This window comes from Notolepis coatsorum, assembly GCF_963971535.1.
Source record: "Notolepis coatsorum genome assembly, chromosome: 15".
NCBI lineage: Eukaryota > Metazoa > Chordata > Actinopteri > Aulopiformes > Paralepididae > Notolepis > Notolepis coatsorum.
In genome coordinates, this window is record NC_140179.1 from 17,994,538 (window position 1) to 18,017,506 (window position 22,969).

Sequence of the window (22,969 nt, forward strand, 5' to 3'; positions counted from 1 at the left end):
CCAGTGACTTCATCCAGCACAGAGACGGAGGCACTTCTTTGGGAATGTAATATAAAACGGGGTGAGTGAGTGTTGACATTTTTAATCCTAATGCAACTGGCTCACGTTGATACGATGGTGCCGGGCTGCCGGCCGGGCTAACTAGCTACCGTTAGCTCACGTCGATACCTGGATGGTGCCGGCAGGCGGCAGTGGCTAGTTGGCTACCTTCTGTGATTTGTTTACCTCGAGGTTGAAGAAAGTGCACTTTCAGGTTGAAAGAACGGCCCTAATCTCAACGTGTTTCAATATAAGCAAGCGTTATGTATGGTGATAATAACGAGTATATTGTTAGCTGCGCCGCCCCCCCCCCCCCCCCCCCCTGATGAAAATGAAAGTCATACCGTCATATACCGTATACCGGGGTATTAGGTCATCATGGTATGACGGTGTGAAAAAAATTATACCGCCCAGGCCTAGTGTAGACTACCACATGCTGCCCTACTGTCGGTTTGGGGAGGGTGTAGACTACCACATGATGCCCTACTGTCGGTCTGGGGAGGGTGTAGACTACCACATGCCTCCTCTGATACACATGGAGACACTAGCCGCTTCTTTTCACCTGACAGCAAGGAGTTTCACTGGGAGAACATAACGTGTGCGGAGGTTCACGCCTGGAGAACATAACGTGTGCGGAAGTTCACGCCTGGAGAAGGCAGACATTAGAAGAGACTTATAAAGTTGAGAAGAGCAGGAAAGGCAAGAGAGAGCGGAAGGACATGGCTACATCCTGGAAGTATAAAGGGTTGGGGTTCCACAGGACTCCCGTTCTCATGCAGCTTTTGTAGATCCTAACCCTAACCCAGATCCAGCATTTCAGAGAGAAAGAACTAAACAAGGTATTTACAGTAATAAAAAAAAAAGGAAAATAATCTCATTAGCGCTCCAAGACACAGAAAAAGTGAAAGAATCAAGATAATTGCATTTAAAAAGAGATACCACGATACTTCAGATTTTATGCTAGCTGGTAATCTTTCCATCATACTATAAAACATTTCTGTATGAGCCATTCTAGGGAAACTAAAGTAGAAATGTCAGCAGCGTTTCTCTGGAGAAAAATACTCGATTCAAATCTGAAATATAACGGTATCCCTTTTAAAACAAAAGATAAACACAGAAACAACGGTTACAAAAAACAACAACAACAACAGAATTCCGGTTTCAGCAGCTTGTGATGAGAAGGGTGAATCCAGACCTCAACTGGGAAGGGAACGCATGCAGAGGACGGCAGAATATTCCCAGAGTTCTGTAGAGTGCCACGTTTTAATGCCCTGTACATCCGTCCATCCATCCGTCCGTCCGTCCATCCATCCATGCATCCGTCCATCATGGAAGACAAAGCACCACCCTGTGACATCACCACTCCTCTCCTCCACTAACCCTAACCCCCTCCACAGGAGACCCAGCTGGTCTACACCGGTGGTTTGTCTCCTTCTCCAATTCCACTGGCTCTTCCTCCACCACCACCTCCTCCCCTTCCTCTTCCTCCACCACCTCCTCCCCTTCCTCCTCTTCTTCATCATCTTCTTCTTCTGGCTGGGGCTTCTTCTGACAGCAGGGCTTATAGAGGTGGGGGTGGATGAGGACCTCTCCGTAGCGTCCCTTGTAGATGATGCCGCAGCACACCTTCTTCCTGAAAGGTCAAAGGTCACATTAATATAGCGAGCAGGGGGTGCCTCGAGACGACTCGAGGGTTGGGAGAAGATGTTCGGGGTTAGACATGCTGCAAAGGTCTCCGGGAGTCGAACCCGGGACTAGGGTGAATCATTAAAATCATTAAAAAATGTTGGGTCCCGAGGCTAGACCAGTTGAGAACCACTGCTTTAGAGGCCGTATCGCCCAGCCCTACTTGTGTATACAGTTTACTCTTACTCATAGTATAATGCAACTGTTGTGACATCGTATGTGTGTGTGTATGTGTGAGAGTGTATGTACAGTATGTATATGTGTGCATGTATTGAAATAATGTACATGGTACTGTACTGTATGTGTGTGTCACATTAAATAATGTGTGTCTGATCATGCGAGTGTATTTTACATGTGTGTTGTTTGGTCCATGTGAGTGTATTTTTATGCGTGTGTCGTTTGGTTCATGTGTGTGTATTTTTATGTGTGTGTTGTTTGGTTCATGTGATGCAAGTGTATTTTACGTGTGTGTGTTTTTTGGTTCATGCGAGTGTATTTTCACGTGTGTGTTGTTTGGTTCATGTGAGTGTATTTTACGTGTGTGTTGTTTGGTTCATGTGAGTGTATTTTACGTGTGTGTTGTTTGGTTCATGTGAGTGTATTTTCACGTGTGTGTTGTTTGGTTCATGTGAGTGTATTTTACGTGTGTGTTGTTTGGTTCATGTGAGTGTATTTTCACGTGTGTGTTGTTTGGTTCATGCGAGTGTATTTTACGTGTGTGTTGTTTGTCACCTCAAACTTCGATGCCCCGAGGGAGTTTCGAACCCGGGTCTCCCACGCCACGGGCAACAACACAGACCGCTATACCAAGAGGTGAATCCACTGCTTTGTAACGTGTCTATGTGTCCTTTGAGGGTGAGAGTGAGTTTAACCCACAGCACCGCTACTCACTCCAGCCACTTCACAACATCTGAAGTCCATCGTGAGTGCACTTTGTGGTACCATCCGTTACATATACATTCAGATTCAAATTCTTTATTGCCTATATTATTTATGATAACTTATAACTAGGGATGCTCGATATTGGCTTTTTTACCGATACCGATATAGTCCAACTCTTAATTTCCGATACCGATATATTATTTATTTTTTAAACAGATACCGATATTTTCCGATATCAAATTTTTATGCCAATATCGGCCGATAATATCGGTAGGCCGATAATATCGGACATCCCTACTTATAGCATAACCGACCATCATCTGCACCTTTGTTTACACTGTTAATTATATTGTTTACACTGTTTAATTTCTCTCATACTTTTATATTCAGATTACATTTTATTGCCAATATTTATGTCTTTCTACTAGGGGTGTGACGGTACACAGAAGCCACGGTTCGGTACGTACCTCGGTATTGGGGTCACGGTTCGGTACAACAGAAAAATAATATTTATTATTATTATTATTATTAATAAAAGAATGTTGGTGTGTTTGTTGGTGTGTTTCCTTCCATTGGTTTCATTTGGTTAACATTATTGGGCGAACAAGAAAACGAAAGAAAACTGTAAAATTGTAATGACCCTGCAGCTGTTCCAATGTAAATGTGCCTCGGTGTGCCCGGCCACGCACGCTTTTCTCGCATGGACCTCGCGAGTGCCTGCATGTGCGACTGGTGTGTTTGCGCTGTGTGTTACACCCCTACTTTCTACCATTACCCTGCCCATACCTCCCCCCCCCCCCCCATGCTGCTATGATGCCCGAATTCCCCCAAGGGGATTTTTATTTATTTTTATTTTATTTATCCTTTATTTATCCAGGAATGTCCCATTGAGATACAAGATCAATAAAGCAATATCTCATCTTAGCTACCTTTTCCAGTAGGTGAGGTCCAGAAAGGAGAAGACGGGGGCGTGGCCGCGGGACAGCTCCGTGTCCGAGCCCTCGTCTGATTGGTTGCTGTAGCTTGGAGACTGGGCCGGGGAGGTGCTGGAGGTGGTGCTGTGGGCGTCGGAGTCTGCAGGAGTGACACAAAGCACAGCCAATGAGAACAGGGTTAGGGTTAGGTGGTGCTGTGGGCGTCAGAGTCTGCGGGAGTGACACAAAGCACAGCCAATGAGAACAGGGTTAGGGTTAGGGTTAGGTGGTGCTGTGGGCGTCGGAGTCTGTGGGAGTGACACAAAGCACAGCCAATGAGAACAGGTACCCGCTCAGCTTGGCGATAACTAAACTATACAAAAGCAGGTTTGTGTAAACATTAGGGCTGGGACTTTATTGTGTTCATTTCGATGAATTAACTACAGAAAAAATGTACGTCCCTGCATGACTCCAGGGCGCTGAAGAAGGCAAGAAAGATCATGGCCGACCACCTCCCACCCCGGACACAGCCTCTTCACCCTGCTCCCCTCTGGGAGAAGGCTGAGGATCCCAAAGGCCGTGAAAGCTTGTCACAGACTGAGCTTCTTCCCCTCAGCCGCCAGGCTGATCAATGCCTCAGGTTCCCCCCCCCCCCCCCCCCCCCCCCCCCAAGTGACACTGGCACAATGACACTGCACTGGTCTTTGCACTTTACAATTATATATATATATATATATATATATATATATATATATATATATATATATATATATATAATATATATATATATATATATATATATATATGTATTTAAATTATTAATCCTCCACTGCACTGTTTTTTTGTCCTGTGTCTGTGTTGGTGTTGTTGTTACTGTGAAAAAAATAATGGAAAAATGCATACACTGTAATGCCGCAACAATTACCAATGTGTTTTTACACAAATGGCTTAATAAAGGAATCTGAATCTGAACACACACACACACAGTCTAACTCTGCATCAGTTCCTTACCGTTTCTCTTCAGCTCTTTCTGCACACGGCTGATCTGGCTTGGCCTGGCCTTCTTCATCCTCCTCGTCTTCACCGCGGCCTTCAGGCTCGAGCCGCCTTTCGCGTCAACCACCTGAGGTCAAGGGTCAAGAGACAACAAGGGCTACGTTCACTAGGGTTGGGTACCGAACTCTGTACTTTTAAGGGTAATAGTACTGATTCATGCTAGATCAATATTATGTACCAAATGTAGGTAACTAGGTACCTTTACATGTTTAGTATAAGAGTGTAATATATGAGACAAGAGGGAGCGTTTTCTGTCCAGTCTCTTGGGTCTTTGGAAAGACCAGACGAGGTCAGAGGAGTTTGATCATATTTACTGAGGATGGCCAGATAATGTTGATATTTAAATACTATAATGCTGCCCTCGTGATGATACGAGGGGGGGGGCTACAGGTGCTGCCCTGGTGATGAGAAGGGGGGGGGCTAAAGATGAGACAGGGGGGGGGCTACAGGTGCTTGTGATGAGACGCGGGGGGGGGGGGCTACAGGTGAGACGGGGGTGGGGGGGAGGAGATGATGCTTACGTGGTTCCAGTTCTTCTGGGATCCTGCTGGAAGCTTCTTCCACCTCTTCACCAGGAGGACGCAGGCGTTACAGATCTCCCCACAGCGCGCCTCCCCCAGCCTGCACACACAGAGGAGGCACAGAGTGAACCCTAACCCTAACCCCCAGCCTGCACACACAGAGGAGGTACAGAGTGAACCCTAACCCTAACCCCCAGCCTGCACACACACAGGAGGTACAGAGTGAACCCTAACCCCCAGCCTGCACACACAGAGGAGGCACAGAGGAGGAGGGGTGAGGTTTAAGATGAGGTGCAGAGTAGGGCTGAGCCCAAACGTTCGAACCTTCGTTCGTTACGTTGGCATTTGAATTCTAAATCAACATTCACATTTTTTATTTTTTATTACAAAATAAAAAAATAAAAAGGTCTATTCATTCCGTTTAAACCAATGCGGTTTTTCTTCACAGTTGCACATAAAGATTAGGCTACACTAATATTATAGTATTAAAAGAAACTGATGTTTATATTCATTAGAAAGTTGGGCTGGGGCTTCTCCCTGGTCTGGGGCTGGAAAGTTGATTTAATAAAAGAAAAAATACTAATTTAATCAGATTAATCACTTTATTCAAGTTGAGGATTTAGTTGAGGATATAAATATATATTTCTTTAATTTTTATAATATATATATATATTTTTATATATTCTTTATTTTTTTATTAAAAACGAAGGTTCGAACATCCGTTCGAAAAACCCTGACGAAGTTCGAATCCCAAAAACAGGCTTCGGGGAAACAGCCTTAGTGCAGAGGAGTGATGAGGTACAACAGAGCGATGAGGTTTAAGATGAGGTACAGAGTGATGATGAGGTTTAAGATGAGGTACAGAATGATGATGAGGTTTAAGAGTGATGATGAGGTTTAAGATGAGGTACAGAATGATGATGAGGTTTAAGAGTGATGATGAGGTTTAAGATAAGGTACAGAGTGATGATGAGGTTTAAGATGAGGTACAGAGTGATGAGGTTTAAGATGAGGTACAGAGTGATGATGAGGTTTAAGATGAGGTACAGAGTGATGAGGTTTAAGATGAGGTACAGAGTGATGATGAGGTTTAAGATGAGGTACAGAGTGATGATGAGGTTTAAGATGAGGTACAGAGTGATGAGGTTTAAGATGAGGTACAGAGTGATGAGGTTTAAGATGAGGTACAGAGTGATGATGAGGTTTAAGATGAGGTACAACAGAGTGATGAGGTTTAAGATGAGGTACAGAGTGATGATGAGGTTTAAGATGAGGTGCAGAGTGATGAGGTTTAAGATGAGGTACAGAGTGATGATGAGGTTTAAGATGAGGTGCAGAGTGATGAGGTTTAAGATGAGGTACAGAGTGATGATGAGGTTTAAGATGAGGTACAACAGAGTGATGAGGTTTAAGATGAGGTACAGAGTGATGATGAGGTTTAAGATGAGGTACAGAGTGATGAGGTTTAAGATGAGGTGCAGAGTGATGAGGTTTAAGATGAGGTACAGAGTGATGAGGTTTAAGATGAGGTGCAGAGTGATGAGGTTTAAGATGAGGTGCAGAGTGATGAGGTTTAAGATGAGGTACAGAGTGATGATGAGGTTTAAGATGAGGTGCAGAGTGATATATGCGCATGCTCACCAACTGTTTCGCCTGTTTTATTGCAACACTGTTTTATTGCACCACTACTATCGCCGACATCTAACGCCTGTCCCCGTCTCCCTGTCTCCCTGTCTCCGGTTGTCTCGTGGTGATGACCGGAGTGGTGGACGTCCCGTGATGATGGCCGGGAGGATGTGATCCCCTCTACGCCGCCCCCATACCTCCGTCATCTGGATCTGGATCAGTCATCAGCTCTATTTTCAATCTTTCAAAATGTTCTTATTATACCCAAGTTGCTATTGCATGTACTTATTTGTGTTTCATTACACATATGAGTGCATGCTTACCAACTGTTTGCCTGTTTTATTGCAACACTATTATCACCGACATCTAAGAAGGGAGATCCCCCCTTGAACAGCCCTTCTAAGGTTTCTCTCCTCCACATCGCCTGTGGTGCATTTTTTCCTATTGCTAGGTTTTAGTGAGTTTTTCCTTACCTTTGCATGGGGTATGTCTGGGAGTGTTGCATTCATTTATTTAAAATGTTTTGGATTTCATGGTGTTTTAGTTTTGTCCTTGATTTATTGTGATGTTTCTTCTTGTTATAGAAGACGTGTCTGTCCCATGGGGACATTAACGTGTGTTATTAAAGCTAGCGCTCTGGTCATGCAGCCACTCAACTCATAGAAAATACAGCATCAGGCTATTCTAAAAGTATTGATACTAGGGGTGTAACGATGCATCGATTAATCGAAATGCATCGATTCTAATGTGACGATTCAACTGCATCGATTTGAAAATGTTAGAATCGATTATAATCTAAATTAATCGAGAAAGAAAAAAAAGATTTTAATGTTCTTTTTTGTGTGTATTGTTTTTATTGACCTATAGTCCATTCATGCTGAGTGAATCAGTTCCCCCAGCCACATTTGTGTATTCAAAACTTTTTGGGGAATTAACTGATAAAAATTAATAGAAACAGAGAGGGGGAGGGGCACAGAGAGGGGCACAGAGGGGGGAGGGGCACAGAGAGGGGGAGGGGCACAGAGAGGGGGACAGAGAGGGGGAGGGGCACAGAGGGGACAGAGAGGGGCACAGAGAGGGGGAGGGGCACAGAGAGGGGGACAGAGAGGGGGAGGGGCACAGAGAGGGGGAGGGGCACAGAGGGGACAGAGAGGGGCACAGAGAGGGGGAGGGGCACAGAGAGGGGGACAGAGAGGGGGAGGGGCACAGAGGGGGAGGGGCACAGAGAGAGAGACAGAGAGGGGGAAGGGCACAGAGAGGGGGGCAGAGAGGGGGAGGGGCACAGAGAGGGGCACAGAGAGGGGGAGGGGCATAGAGAGGGGCACAGAGAGGGAGACAGAGAGGGGGAGGGGCACAGATAGGGGGACAGAGAGGGGGAGGGGCACAGAGAGGGGGACAGAGAGGGGGAGGGGCACAGAGAGGGGCACAGAGATGGGGAGGGGCACAGAGAGGGGGAGGGGCACAGAGAGGGGGAGGGGCACAGAGAGGGGGACAGAGAGAGAGAGAGAGGGGGAGGGGCACAGAGAGGGGCAGGGGCACAAAGAGGGGCACAGAGAGGGGGAGGGGCATAGAGAGGGGCACAGAGAGGGAGACAGAGAGGGGGAGGGGCACAGATAGGGGGACAGAGAGGGGGAGGGGCACAGAGAGGTTCAAGTTCAAGTTCTTTAATAGTTGTTATACAGAAGTACAGAATACTTTCATACAAAATGCTTCTTACTGTTACGCTCCAGAGACTGTGCTAGACAAGATAGTATCAAATAACATAATAACATAATATAGCATGAATTTAGAAGAAGAAAATGAGGTCACAGTGTTCGGTATAGACATATGTACAATGTTCTGAGTTACCATATAATATACAATACACAATACTATGCAGTGTACTAATGTACAGTACTATCTAGTGCAAAGCAGAAATGGGATGAGGTACAATTTTAGGTACAATTTACAGTAAGGTGTACGAGTTTGTAGTGCAATCCTTCATCCATAAATATAAAGTGTGGGGAGTGGGTGCTACAGTGTGTTTGTTTAAAGTGGGTGTGTGCTATAAGTGTGTGGAGTGGGTGCTACAGTGTGTTTGTTTAAAGTGAGTGTGTGCGTGTGGATGTGTGTGCTATGTGCGTTTGGTGGTTGTTGTTGTGTAGTGTTCATTCATTGTTCGTTTAGCAGCCTGATGGCCTGGGGATAGAAGCTTCTTCTGAGTCTTTCTGTGCTCGCCTTGAGACTCCTGTATCGCTTGCCTGACGGCAGCAGTTCAAAGAGGCAGTTGTTCGGGTGACTGGAGTCTTTAATGATTCTCTTAGCCTTGCCCTTGCAACGCTTGTAGTAAATGTTCTGGAGGGTGGGGAGCCCCCCTCCAATTGTGCGTTCGGCTGAACGTGTCACTCTTTGTAGTCTGCTTTGGTCTTGTGCAGTGCTATTCCCAAACCAGGAGGTGATGTTGCCGGTCAAGATGCTCTCTATTGTACATGAGTAGAAGTTCTTAAGGATCTTCTGGCTGACTTGGAACTTCCTTAGGCGCCTGAGGAAGTAGAGGCGTTGTCGTGCCTTCTTCACAACACTGTTAATGTGTGTGGTCCATGTCAAGTCCTCGGATATGTAGGCTCCGAGGTACTTAAAGCTGTTGACTCTCTCAACCGGTGCCCCGTCGATGCTGAGGGGGCTGTAGTCCTTGACCCCCGACCTCCTGAAGTCCACAATCATCTCCTTTGTTTTGCTGACGTTCAGGGAGAGGCTGTTTTCCTGGCACCATCCCGCCAGGACCTTGACCTCTTCCAGGTAGGCCCTCTCGTCGTTGGCAGAGATCAGGCCCACCACCACTGTGTCGTCAGCAAATTTGACGATTGTATTGCTACTCCGCTGAGCCACACAGTCGTGTGTGTACAGGGAGTAGAGGAGGGGACTCAGAACACAGCCCTGGGGGGCCCCTATGTTGAGGGTGATGGATGAGGAGGTGCAGTTGCCTGCTCTCACCACCTGGGGTCTGCCAGTCAGGAAGTCCAAGACCCACTGGCAGAGGTCATAGCCCAAGCCCAGGTCCCTGAGCTTGGCTATGAGTATGGAGGGGACTATGGTATTGAATGCCGAGCTGTAGTCGATGAATAGCATTCTCACATAGTTCCCCTGCCTCTTGTCCAGGTGTGATGCTGCTGTGTGCAGCACATGGGATATGGCGTCCTCCGTGGACCTGTTGGGGCGGTATGCAAATTGCAGGGGGTCCATGTTGATGGGGAGGGAGGAGCAGATGTAGCCCTTTACTAGCTTCTCGAAGCACTTCATGGCTATGGAGGTGAGAGCTACAGGGCGGTAGTCGTTGAGGCAAGCAAGCAAGAGGGGGACAGAGAGGGGCACAGAGAGGGGGACAGAGAGGGGCACGGGGAGGGGCACAGAGAGGGGGACAGAGAGAGGGGGAGGGGCACAGAGAGGGACAGAGAGGGGCACAGAGAGGGGGAGGGGCACAGAGAAGGGGACAGAGAGAGAGGGGGAGGGGCACAGAGAGGGACAGAGAGGGGCACAGAGAGGGGGAGGGGCACAGAGAGGGGGAGGGCACGGGGAGGGGGACGGGGAGCTCACCCGAAGCAGCTCTTGAAGTCCCTCTCGTAGCGCTGGCCGTCGGTGAAGCGGGAGCTGGAGGACTTGGCCCGGCAGATGCAGCAGCCCTCAGCGCTCCGGTACATCTTGGGCTTGTGGCCAAACATCTGAGGGAGAATAGAATAGACTTTATTGTCATTGGGGGGGGGGCGGAGCTAAGTTAACAATATACTCGTTATCACCATACATAAAGATTTCCCGGGAGTAAATACTTGATATCTTAGTCATAACCATAGTTGCAAGACGTTATAATGAAAGGTCTCGTTATCTTGCATTGTTTCTACATAAGCAAGCACACGTTAAAGTCCTGTGTTGTAAACGGACTGCACAGCGCGCACATTCGAGACACACAGATATGAAACGAGTCATACGGAATGTATAACAGAGGCTGAAATTAGACCAATGTGACTCACAAACTCACGACAGTACAGTACACAACTACACATACAGACGCCGACGACATCTGCATCGATTAACGATAGGTTATGAATATAACCGTAGTTCTTTTTTTTTATATTTTTTTTATTATTGCAAAACAAAAATTATTAAAAGTCAGTACTCAACACACAATGCATAATGAAACTTTCAGTAAAGGTGGTTAAAATATATGCAAGTACAGAAACAAGATAAAACAAAAATAGTCTATAATAACATTTTAACCGTATACAGTGTATATCCAGCGAAATTACAATTATATAAATGTTAGTATATAATATACCCCTAATACCTATTTTCTAAAACCCTACACACATATGCTCCAGCTCGAACCCCCCCCTCCCGGACCCCCTCTTGGATAGTACCTCCATTATCCCTCACTCCTAACCAGACACTACCATTATAAGCTAGCTTTTATTCTCTCCACCACTTCTAACCACATTGACATTTTGGATTCATTGAGACCCAGAATTCTTGCTGTAGATATTTCTTGATATATCACATCGAGATATGTAAGAAACCACACTTTTCGGCACATTTTTTCCGGTTGAAACCAACGTGATGCGATCAGTTTTTTAGCTACTGTGATACCCGATAAAACCAATCTCTTTAGTTGTGGATTCACTGCAAACTCAAAAACATCATTCAATAGTAATACCGAGGGGTGTACAGGTATATTCCAAGATACGAGTATTGATAATTGTTGGGACACATCTTTCCAGAATGCCTTAACTGGTGGGCAGTCCCAATACATGTGCATAAATGTTCCTTCGTCCCCATTTGTACATTGGGAGCATTTGGAGTCTTGTTTAAGCCCCATTTTGCACAGCCTTATAGGAGTCAAGTATGTCCTGTGAATATAGTTCAGATTGATTTGTTGATGATCCGGGTTCCTTGATGTAAGTCGGACATTTGCCCAGGCTCCTTGCCAATCAAAGTCATTTTCCAGGTCTGGTATATCCCTCCTCCAGACAGTGTCTAGTTGAAGGGTTTCATACGAGGACGTTAGTAATTGATAATAAAAACCTGATACAAAACCTCCCAATGTTTCTCTTTCATAGAAAAATTTGTGGTATCTGTGGTGTTCAATTGGTATGAGTAATGGAACACCGTGAGACCTCAGACAAAGTCGTAACTGTATGTAAAAAAGCCATGTGGACTCGGTGAGGTTAAACTTTGTGCATATTTCGACATAACTACAGAGGCCCTGGTTATTAAAAATATCCCCTAATGAGTGTATGCCTTGCTCTTCCCATATAGGGAATCTTATAGGGCGTTTTCCCATTAAGAGTGCATTGTTATTGAATATGGGAGTGTGATTATGCCATTCTTGAGGGTTAGGATATTTCTTTTGTGTTTCCCGCCATGTTCTGATTGCATGGGTAATTATTGGGCCAAATTCTCGCTCACAATGCTTGATTGAAAGTTTAGTGTGTGCTATGTCTTTCAGTCTCTGTGGGGCTACTATGTTTTCTTCTAATTCTCTCCAAGATACCAAAGCCTGGGGGTCAAACCATATCTTCAGTGGTCTTAATGTGAAGGCCTTAAAATATTGTAAAAAATCTGGAACTGCCATGCCACCGTCTGCTTTATTTCTCTGTGCGGTGGATCTTTTTATGCGAGGTGGTTTGTTATTCCAAATAAATTTGTATGTGGAGGTTTGTAATCTTTTCCAGTAGCCCTCTGGAGGAGGTAACGGAAGCATTGAGCTGAAGAAATTGATTCTTGGTAATACATCCATCTTAACTATTGATACCCTTGCCTGTACTGAGTTTTTAAGTTTTGCCCACCTGTCCAGGTCGTCTTTGATTTTGTTCTGTATTTTTGTGTAATTGTGCTTCACCGTTTGTCTTATGGTGGGAAATATTTCCACACCCAAGCATCTAAAATGTTTGACCATGGGTATCGCACCTGGGAGGGTTGTGTCTTTTTTTGCACTGATGTTAAGAGGAAGAAAAGCCGACTTAGGCCAATTTATTTTAAATCCCGATAAATCACCAAAGTTCTCTATCAACTTGAGTATATGCGGCAATGTGTTATTGGGGTTTTGCATGAACAATATTACGTCGTCCGCATATAAACTAATTTTATGTTGTGTGCCCTTGATTACTATTGGTTCTATGTGTTGGGATTGTCTTATAAATTGTGCTAAAGGTTCTAATGATAGATCGAATAGTCCGGGACTAAGAGGGCAACCCTGTCTGGCTGAGCGTGATACCGGAAAGATATCGGAGATGAATGTGCCTGTTGTAATCCTGGCCGATGGGTCCTTGTATAGTACTTTAATCATATCAATGAATCCTTTTCCTAACCCCATCCTTTCTAATACTGCCCATAGAAACGACCATTCCAACCTGTCAAATGCTTTCATAGCATCCAGGGATAGCATCGCCTTAGGTGTGGTGTCCTCTTTGTCTGCGTCTAGTACGTGCAGTATTCGCCTTATGTTATCATTGATCAGGCGACCTTTTATGAAGCCTGTTTGGTCCGGATGAACTAAAGACGTCATATGCTTTTGCAATCTGATGGCTAATATCTTAGAGTACAGTTTGACATCGGTTCCGAGGAGGCTTAAAGGTCGGTAACTACCGCACTCAGTGGGGTCTTTGTCTTTTTTGTGAAGAACTGAAATGAGTGCGATATTTTGGTGTTTATGGAAGCTTCCCTCTTTGACTGAGTATAATATCATATTTAGTAATAAGGGTCCACATATGTCCCAGCAAGAAATGTACATTTCTGATGGGATACCGTCAATTCCCGGAGCCTTGCCGTTTTTCATTCCGGATATGGCCTTCTTGAGTTCTTCTAATGTGATCGGTGCTTCTAACTGTTTAGCGTCGTCCTCCGAAAGTTTAGGGAGAGTAATTTGATTAAGATATGTGTCTAATTTGTCTTGATCAAAGGTCGTCTCTGAATTATACAAATCGGAGTAGAATTCTTTGAATGTATCGTTTATTATTTTGGGTTCTGTTACTAGAGCTTGTTGTTTCCTAATGGCAGTTATATCTGCAAATTTTGCATTAATTCTTAGTCGCATGGCTAATAGGTGACTAGGTTTAGATCCTTGGAAGTACTGCTGTTGTCTTGTGCTGCGTATTTGCAATTCCGATTTTTGTCTGTATATTGCTTTGATCTCTGTCTTTAGAATGTTAACTTGGTTTTCTAGTCTAGTAGAGTTGTTGTATTTTAAAGAATTAAAAAGCGTTGAGTAAAGCGTTTCCATTTCAGACAGTTTTGTGCATTGATTTTTGCGCAATATGGAGGAAAATCTATCCGTGAAATCCTTGATCATACTCTTTACCGACATCCATAATATTCTGGGATCTTGCACCGAGTTTGCATTATCCCGTAGGAATACTGTGAGAGCTTCTTTAATTTGTGTAATGAATTCCTTGTTGTTAAGCAGCATAGAATTAAAACGCCATCTTGGGGCCCGGGAAGATAGTGTACCAAATGTTGCTTTCAGGATTAAGTAGCAGTGATCTGATAGCGCATTGGGTGTCATTTCCACTTCATATTTATCAAATATTCTCGGGGATGCAAAGACGTAATCAATTCTGGATAGTGTGTTGTGTCTCGCCGAACGACAGGAGTACTTGCGGGTCATGGGATTAAGTGAACGCCATAAATCAATTACCCCTGTTGATTTTGACCAATCTTTTAATGCTTTAGATGAATTTTTTTGTTCGCTGGAAAAGGTAAGGTAAGTTTTGTCCATCCTTGGGTTCCAAATGGCATTAAAATCCGCACCTATTATATATGAGTACTCGGGATGGTTTAACATTTCTCCGGTTAGTGAAGTGAAGAAACCCACTTCGTACAAATTTGGGGCATATACCGCTGCCAACGCAATTTTCCTGTTATTGTGTATAATCCTAGCTATAGTTATGCGCCCCTCAGCATCCGACCATACCCCTTTCAATTCGATATTTAATTTGCGTCTGACGACTATGGCTACCCCTCTAGTTCTCGTAACAAAAGAAGAGTGACTAATATTATGGTATATGTTATCCGCTAACGTATTTATGTCTTCCTCTAAAATGTGCATTTCGCTTAATAGAGCCACGTCCACATGTTCTTTTTTCATCAGTGTGAGCACGCTTTTGCGTTTGTGTTGTTTGTTTATCCCACCGGTGTTCCATACCATTATATTCAAACTAGCCATAATCTATGCATGTTTTTGGTAATGCTTCTGGAGTGCGAAGCTACAATAGATGTACATCCAATTAATGAGGTCCCGTTGAGAGCTGAGCTTAAAAACATATATATATACAAATAAAAATCCCCTATTTTCCCCTCACCCAGAAAGTCGTACAGGCCTGTGTTCCAAAAACACATCCTCCGCGATTGACTTTCTCCCATAGTCCACCGGATTGCCCAAACTGAGCATTGTAATCTTAATCTTCCTATGCTAATTGCCATAGGATCTAACATTTCCATTCTATTGCAATAGAATGTCGCTTTTGGTCTTGCACCTTCCCTTACTGTAATGAAGTATTGTGATAAATGACAAAAAATAAAAAATAAAAAAAGAGAACAAACTTTCATCGACATATTCATTTGAACCCTCTACTAACGTGTGGGAAAAAAGGAAAAAAGGAAAAGATTGTAGAGCAATATTGACACCTTAATGTGAAGAACAGTGGAAAAGAACAATGTAAGTTAAAATATATATAAAAAATAGAGTACTGAGAAGAAAAAATTAAATAAAATAAAAATTAAAGGAAAGATATAGATAAGGAATGAGAGATAGAATAATTATCAACGTGGAGAAGCCACTAGAACCGAATTAACAGATTAGATAAGATAGAAAAGCAGAGCCTTTTAGAGCTTCAATGTGCCAGTCACCATCAATGGAGTGATTACTTAAATTGTTAGAATAACCTTGTAGTGTTCATACGTTTAGGTGTGGTTAATTTTTAAAGTATTATTAAGGACTGATTGAACTTCATTCAATTGATTATCTGCTATGTGTATACACACCGGATGTTTATTGTTAGAGTTGTAGGCCTTCGTTGTCATGGTGCCTTATATTCTAGAAGGTTGTAGAGTATACTAGTGCAATAGACTATTTTTATGTTCCAGAATGATCTAAGAGACCCAGGGCATTTGAGCCATAAACCCAGAATATTCCAGATAGATCTTTTTGCAATGATATGTATTTGTCTCCCCAGAGACCAGAGTCTGAAATTATAATGTATTACGAATCGTATTATACACAGTACACATTGTTATAGACGGCTTGCATATCGTCTGCTACCTTGATGAACACAATAAAGTCATTCTAACACTGGTATACATTGAGAAAGAGGCTTATCTGTTTCCGGCATTGTCGTCCTGCCTTGGGTTATTTGCTCCATTTCGTAGTTCTATGAGTATTAGTGACGCTCAGCCTGATGTACAATGTATCAAACATTCTAATTACATGATGTACAATGTATCAAACATTCTGATCACCTGATGTACACTGTATCAAACATTCTGATCACCTGATGTACAATGTATCAAACATTCTGATCACCTGATGTACAATGTATCAAACATTCTGATCACCTGATGTACACTGTATCTAACCACCTGTAACCAAATGTATCATCAAGGACCAGTCTCACCCAGCACATCACCTATTTCAGCTCCTTCCCCCAGGGAGGAGATACCGGCCCATACATGCCAAGAGTTCAAGATTTAAGAACAGCTTTTTCCCCCAAGCAGTCAGACTGTTAAACGCTCATTGACTGTCCCCTCACGTGCACCATGCACTTACCTGGACTTGATAATCACTGATTACCACCCATCATGCACTTTATTATTTAAAATATTCTGTTATGTACAGTGTTATATATGTGTTATGTGCAGGGGTGCAGTCGTAATATGGGCGGAGGCCAAACGGTATCCTATTATTATGCAAAGTCTGTGGGAGCTCCCCTGAAATGTCGTTGTATACTGTGCAATGACAATTAAAAGTCTATTCTATTCTATTCTACCTGATGTACAATGCATCAAACATTCTGATCACCTGATGTACAATGTATCAAACATTCTAATTACCTGATGTACAATGTATCAAACATTCTAATTACATGATGTACAATGTTCTGAAGGAGCTTCGCTGTTATGAATCATGATTATGAATTGTTTTGAGGCGCGAGACACCAGACATCTTCAGACAGTCCCAACTTGTGCACCGCGCGCCCGACAGCAGTGACACCACACACCAGACAAAGTAGAAGTAATAATAATAATAACAAGTGTTACACTTACCGTGTTCTGCAATGGAGTCCACTCGTATTCCGTGCAATAAAAGACGGGTTTCAATAACTGAAGTGAGTCACATTTAAACAACAACGCCGCCGCGGTGGAGAGAGCCGACATCAGTTGTTCCGTCGCCCACTTCAAATGTGTCGGTAGTAGAGACGTTTACGCATGCGCATTGCGTGACTACCCACTCCTCCATTTTCTGATTTTCTCAATCAAAGCGATTTCCATACAGCGTGACGTCACTGCGTCTCCACACTGCGATGTCCATAAAAAGAGGGCGAATTACGCGGGAAATGGCAATAGGGTCCAGCTGCAGCGCCGGCGAATCCTCTCACTGGGCAAGCCTGTGGCAGCCACAGAGGGCGCGCGCTGATGTACGTCTGGCGTGAATGAATGAATGAATGAAAACTTTATTTAACAGATTGCAGAATGGGTACAATACAGTACGGCTCAATACATACAATTGTTAAGGGGATGCAGACCTGAGAAAGACGTTTGTCTTGTTTCCATCAGGGTCCCCCATTTTCAATTCATATAGACATTTATGACATACACAACATACATGACATTTATGGCATAGGGACATATAGGTATTTAGTACTGATACATTTGTGACATAGGCGGTATTCAAATATACAGTACTGTTACCCCTAGATCCTGACAGAGTATATACATATGATGGGGAGGGGACTGTACATTAGGAGGGGGTGGGTGGGTGGGAGGGAAATATACATACGGCGGGGAGGGAATATATACATGCGGTGGGGAGGAGACTGTCTATTAGGAGGTGGTGGGGGTTTTGGGCATTTACGGTGGCCAGTTTCGAATTGCAGCCTCCCGTAGGTGCTCTTTAAGGGCGGTTTTGAATGTGGGTTTTGAATGTGCGTAAAGTACGATACAGGGATGCGTTCTTCATGGGACGGGGTTGCACTCCGTGCACCCAAAGATTTGAGCAGAAGCGCGTGCACGCAAACACACGGATGTGCACGGTACGCACGTTTCAAGTTTCAAGTTTCAAGTTTCTTTAATAGTTGTCATACAGAAGTACAGAATACTTTTGTACAAAATGCTTCTTACTGTTGCGCTCCAGAGACTGTGCATGACAAGATAAGTATGAAATAAAAACATAGTAAAAATAGTAAAAATTAGAAGTAAAAAGAGGTCACAGTGTTCAGTTTAGACATATGTACAATGTTCGTAGACGTAGTTACCATACAATATACAATACTGTGCAGTGTACTAATATACAATACTATATAGTGCAAGGCATAAATGGACGAGGTGCAGTTTAGGTACAATTCACAGTAGGTGTACGAGTTGTAGTGCAAATCCTTTATCAATAAATATAAAGTGTAAGTGTGTTTGTGTGATCTAAAGTGTGGAGAGTGGGTGCTGCAGTGTGTTGTTTGTTTGAGTGAGTGTGTGCGTGTGGGTGTGTGTGCTGTGTGCATTTGATGGTTGTTGCATAGTGATTATTGTTCGTTTAGCGATTATTGTTCGTTTAGCAGCCTGATGGCCTGGGGATAGAAGCTCCTTCTGAGTCTTTCTGTGCTCGCCATAAGACTCCGGTATCGCTTGCCTGACGGCAGCAGTTCAAAGAGGCAGTTGTTCGGGTGGCTCGAGTCCTTAATAATTCTCTTAGCCTTCCCCTTGCACCGCTTGTTGTAAATGTTCTGGAGGGTGGGAAGCCCCCCTCTAATTGTGCGTTCGGCTGAACGTGTCACTCTTTGTAGTCTGCTACGGTCTTTTGCAGTGCTATTCCCAAACCAGGAGGTGATGTTGCCGGTCAGGATGCTCTCTATTGTACATGAGTAGAAGTTCCTAAGGATCTTCTGACTGACTTGGAACTTCCTTAGGCGCCTGAGGAAGTAGAGGCGTTGTCGTGCCTTCTTCACAACACTGTCAATGTGTGTGGTCCATGTCAAGTCCTCGGATATGTGGGCTCCGAGGTACTTGAAACTGTTCACTCTCTCAACTGGTGCCCCGTCGATGCTGAGGGGGCTGTAGTCCTTGACCCCCGACCTCCTGAAGTCCACAATCATCTCTTTTGTTTTGCTGACGTTCAGGGAGAGGCAGTTCTCCTGACACCACTGTGACAGGTTCTCTACCTCTTCCAGGTAGGCCCTTTCGTCGTTGGCAGAGATCAGGCCCACCACTACTGTGTCATCAGCAAATTTGATGATGGTGTTGTTGTTCCGCTGTGCTACGCAGTCATGTGTGTACAGGGAGTAGAGGAGGGGGCTCAGAACACAGCCCTGGGGGGCCCCTATGTTGAGCGTGATGGATGAGGAGGTGCAGTTGCCGGCTCTTACCACCTGGGGTCTGCCCGTCAGGAAGTCCAGGACCCACTGGCACAGGTCATAGTTCAAGCCCAGGTCCCTGAGCTTGGCTATGAGTTTGGAGGGGACTATGGTATTGAATGCTGAGCTGTAGTCGATGAACAGCATTCTCACATAGTTCCCCTGCCTCTTGTCCAGATGTGATGCTGCTGTGTGCAGCACATGGGCTATGGCGTCCTCCGTGGACCTGTTGGGGCGATATGCAAATTGCAGAGGGTCCAGGTTGATGGGGAGGGAGGAACAGATGTAGCCCTTCACTAGCTTCTCAAAGCACTTCATGGCTATGGAGGTGAGGGCTACAGGGCGGTAGTCGTTGAGGCAAGCGGGCGTAGATTTTTTGGGTACAGGGATGATGGTGGACTTCTTCAGACAGGTGGGGATGACGGCCTGTTCCAAGGACAGGTTGAAGATGTCAGTGAATACCGGGGCCAGTTGGTCGGCACAGACTTTTAGGACGCGGCCGGGGATGCCGTCCGGTCCTGCTGCCTTCCTGATATCCACTTTTTTAAAGATCCGTCTCACCTCATGCTCTGTTACCCTGAACACTGAGTCTCCATCAGCAGACCCCCCCCCCCCCATTGCCGTGGTTTGTAGGCTGGTGTTGTTGTTCACAGCCTCAAACCTCGCATAGAAGGAGTTGAGATCATTTGCTAAGGAGATGTCACTGTTCAGTTTGAGGGGGGTTCCTTTGTAGTCTGTCATTGTTCTGAGGCCCTGCCACATGCCTCTAGAGTCAGCCTGTTCAAACTGAAGTTCAACTTTATCCCTGTAACGCCGTTTTGCCTCTATTACTGCTCTCCTGACGTTGTATCTTGCCATCTTGTGTTCTTCCATGTTGCCTGTCACCAGCCCGGTGTTGTATGCTGATGTGCGCACTTTCAGAGCCTCACGGACGGATTTGTCTACCCAGGGCTTTTGATTTGGGTAGATATTAATTTTGGTGGTGGGGATTATTACTTCTACCTGAGTACAGACATAGTCAATCACCGTTTCGGTGTATTCGTTAATATTGGCTGTGTTATCACGGAATACACTCCATTCTGTGCTTCCCAGCACTGCTTGGAGTGACTCCACTGACGTCACGGCCCAACGCTTAACCTCTCGCGAGACCACCGGCGTTCGCTTGAGACTCTGTTTGTACTTAGGCAAAAGGAAAATGGCGCTGTGATCGCTTTTACCGAATGGACTAAGAGCCTGTGACTTGTACCCATTCTTAAATTGCGAGTATACATGGTCTAATATGTTCTCGCCTCTGGTGGGACAGGTCACATGCTGATAGAAATTCGGCAGCACCTTTTTAAGACGCGCGCTGTTGAAATCCCCCAAGACCAAAATGGCAGCGTCAACATTAGCTGCTTGGAGTTTGTTTACCTCGTCGTGAAGTTTTGAAAGTGCGACCTCAGTGTTCGCGTGTGGTGGAATGTACACTCCGATGAGGATGATGGACGTTAACTCTCTTGGGAGGAAGAAGGGTCGACATTTTATCGTGATAAACTCCAGGTCTGGGGAGCAGTGGTTAGACATTTCCTTTGTGTTGCCTACATCGCACCACTCCTTGTTTATCATGAAGGCAATGCCGCCTCCTTTCTTCTTTAATGACTCTAATGCCGTCCGGTCTTTGCGTAGAACGAAGAAGTGATCTGCCGGTTCTATTGCATGATTCGGGACATCTGGACTCAGCCAAGTTTCTGTGAAACAGAGGACGTTACAATCCCGAATGTCCCTCTGGAATTGGATCCTTGCTCTGATGTCGTCCAATTTGTTTCCTATCGATTGCACATTGGCCAACAATATGCTGGGCAATGTGGTTCTGTGTCGTTTGGACCTCAGTCTGTTCCGGACCCCGGCTCTCTTTCCTCGTCTTCGCGGCGGCTTCTTGGCGTCTTGGCCATGGCCGGCATAACAAAGGATCTCGGCGGGCCATTTCTGCTGTTCAGCGATCCGATCCAGAGAGCAATCCAAACGGTAAGTTTTTCTTAATCCAATGTCAATGATTGACTGACGGTCATACACATATAATGCACCAACAGTTGGTGCAAATAAAACTCCTAATACTATAAAAATTAACAAAATAAAGCACAGTCTCGTCGGAGCGATCAGAAAGGCAGCCATCAGAGCGGCGCCAGTGTTTGTCGGTACACAGGAATGCGCTGCACTCGCCAACTCGCTATAAGTACCCACCTGGGCTACTTTGCATATCAATAGCGCCGGTCATCAGGTGTGTTAAATACGTTCTCAGATAAATTCACACAGAACTTGTGAATGAAATGTGTTACATTCCATTCGTAGAGGCAATTAGGCATTGTCTTTAGTCTGTGCTTAAGCGAGGGAACATTTATGCGCATGCGCGGGAGCGCACGTGCACGTGGCGTCATTAGCGTGCGTGCAATCAGAGTTGATATGAGGAACGCACCTCTGAGTACGAACCTACTTTCTATAGAAGCAGCTCGGAGGTGCGCTGTTTTAAGTGAGCGTGTGTTATTGGATTGATTGATTGAAAATGTTATTAATGTCCGCCTTGTTTCGAACTGGTTATGCTAAGGCCCTCTTTCGAAGTCAGTTATATTATCGTATAGCTTATGCTCTGCTCTCTTGGAACTATCCCTTTATCCAATCTAATAATGAATAATTTTCTCCACATGCACACACCCATCCGCCTGGCCACACCCACATCCGCTCCTCTACATAAGCGGGGTCGTGGCCACACCATCAGCTCCTTCCCTATTTTCACCACCGTAAAGTGCCTGTATACACCACTTTAAGTTTAGTGCCGAAATTGTTGGAAAGGAGCTACGTTGACATTGTATCTTTGTTTTTTCTCTCTCGCAAATTTACGAAAAAAGAGATAATGTCTTAACCGTTGGAGGGTCTAGACGCTCACAACGTTACCCTCCACCAGCGCTTCACTATCGCAGCGTCCTCCGTGTGTCGTGGGGCGTCCCTGTGTCATGGTTTTTGCCTTATTTCACCTTTCTGTGAGGGACAGCGGTCTATTTTTGCTTTATTTCACCTCTCTGTGAGGGATAGCTGTCAATCCCTGTTCCCTGTGGTTAATTGCCTCATGGGTCGGCAGGTGTGTGGGCAGGGGTGCAGTCGTGCACACACGCGGTTACACGCCGTGTTATTAGATCACTGAGGCAGAACTAAGTACGCGCGATCGTGCACGGATGTGTACTCGCGTGTACGCGCACACAAATGCGCTGTATCCATTCGTTGTGACTAAGTACCCGGCGGCCACCGTTTTACATAACAAAAAGCGCAGGTAGACTAGGTGTCTGGGTGTTGGCTATCTGAATGCATCTCCCCCTTCATTCTGTGTGACGGCAGTGGAGGTGAATACTAATGTGGCTCGGAATTCGTGATGGGGGTCTACCTGCTTATGATTGAATCAAGCGTCTGCTGTGCTGTGCGCCAGCTTTCCAATTGCTCTCGCGCGCGCACATTCACACAAATAGAGAGCAAGAACAGCGTGTATGATAGAAAGATTGCACTTGCGTATATGCGCTTGTGTGTGTGTGTGCGTGTGTGCGTGCGTGTGTGTGTGTGTATAACTGCGCGTGCGAGTGGGTGTGAGCGCACCACAGGTTCATCACCAAACCTCCCTTGCTGTGCACTAGGAGTC

The 22,969-nt window shown here is 45.0% G+C and overlaps 1 protein-coding gene across 1 annotated transcript; it reads right to left on the reverse strand.

Annotated features, from left to right (window-relative positions):
- Positions 1-647: 647 nt before the first annotated feature.
- Positions 648-17,127, reverse strand: LOC311241955 (SIN3-HDAC complex-associated factor-like; the record flags this gene model as incomplete). The annotated part of the gene is made up of 7 exons (XM_084330913.1): positions 17,012-17,127; positions 10,298-10,422; positions 5,099-5,198; positions 4,533-4,644; positions 3,537-3,681; positions 1,455-1,672; positions 648-685 (listed from the first exon to the last, which is right to left on the reverse strand). Exons 1-7 carry the CDS (start codon positions 17,120-17,122, stop codon positions 648-650), a joined length of 849 nt encoding a protein of 282 aa, XP_084187039.1. The 5' UTR covers positions 17,123-17,127.
- Between the last annotated feature and the right edge of the window lie 5,842 nt (positions 17,128-22,969).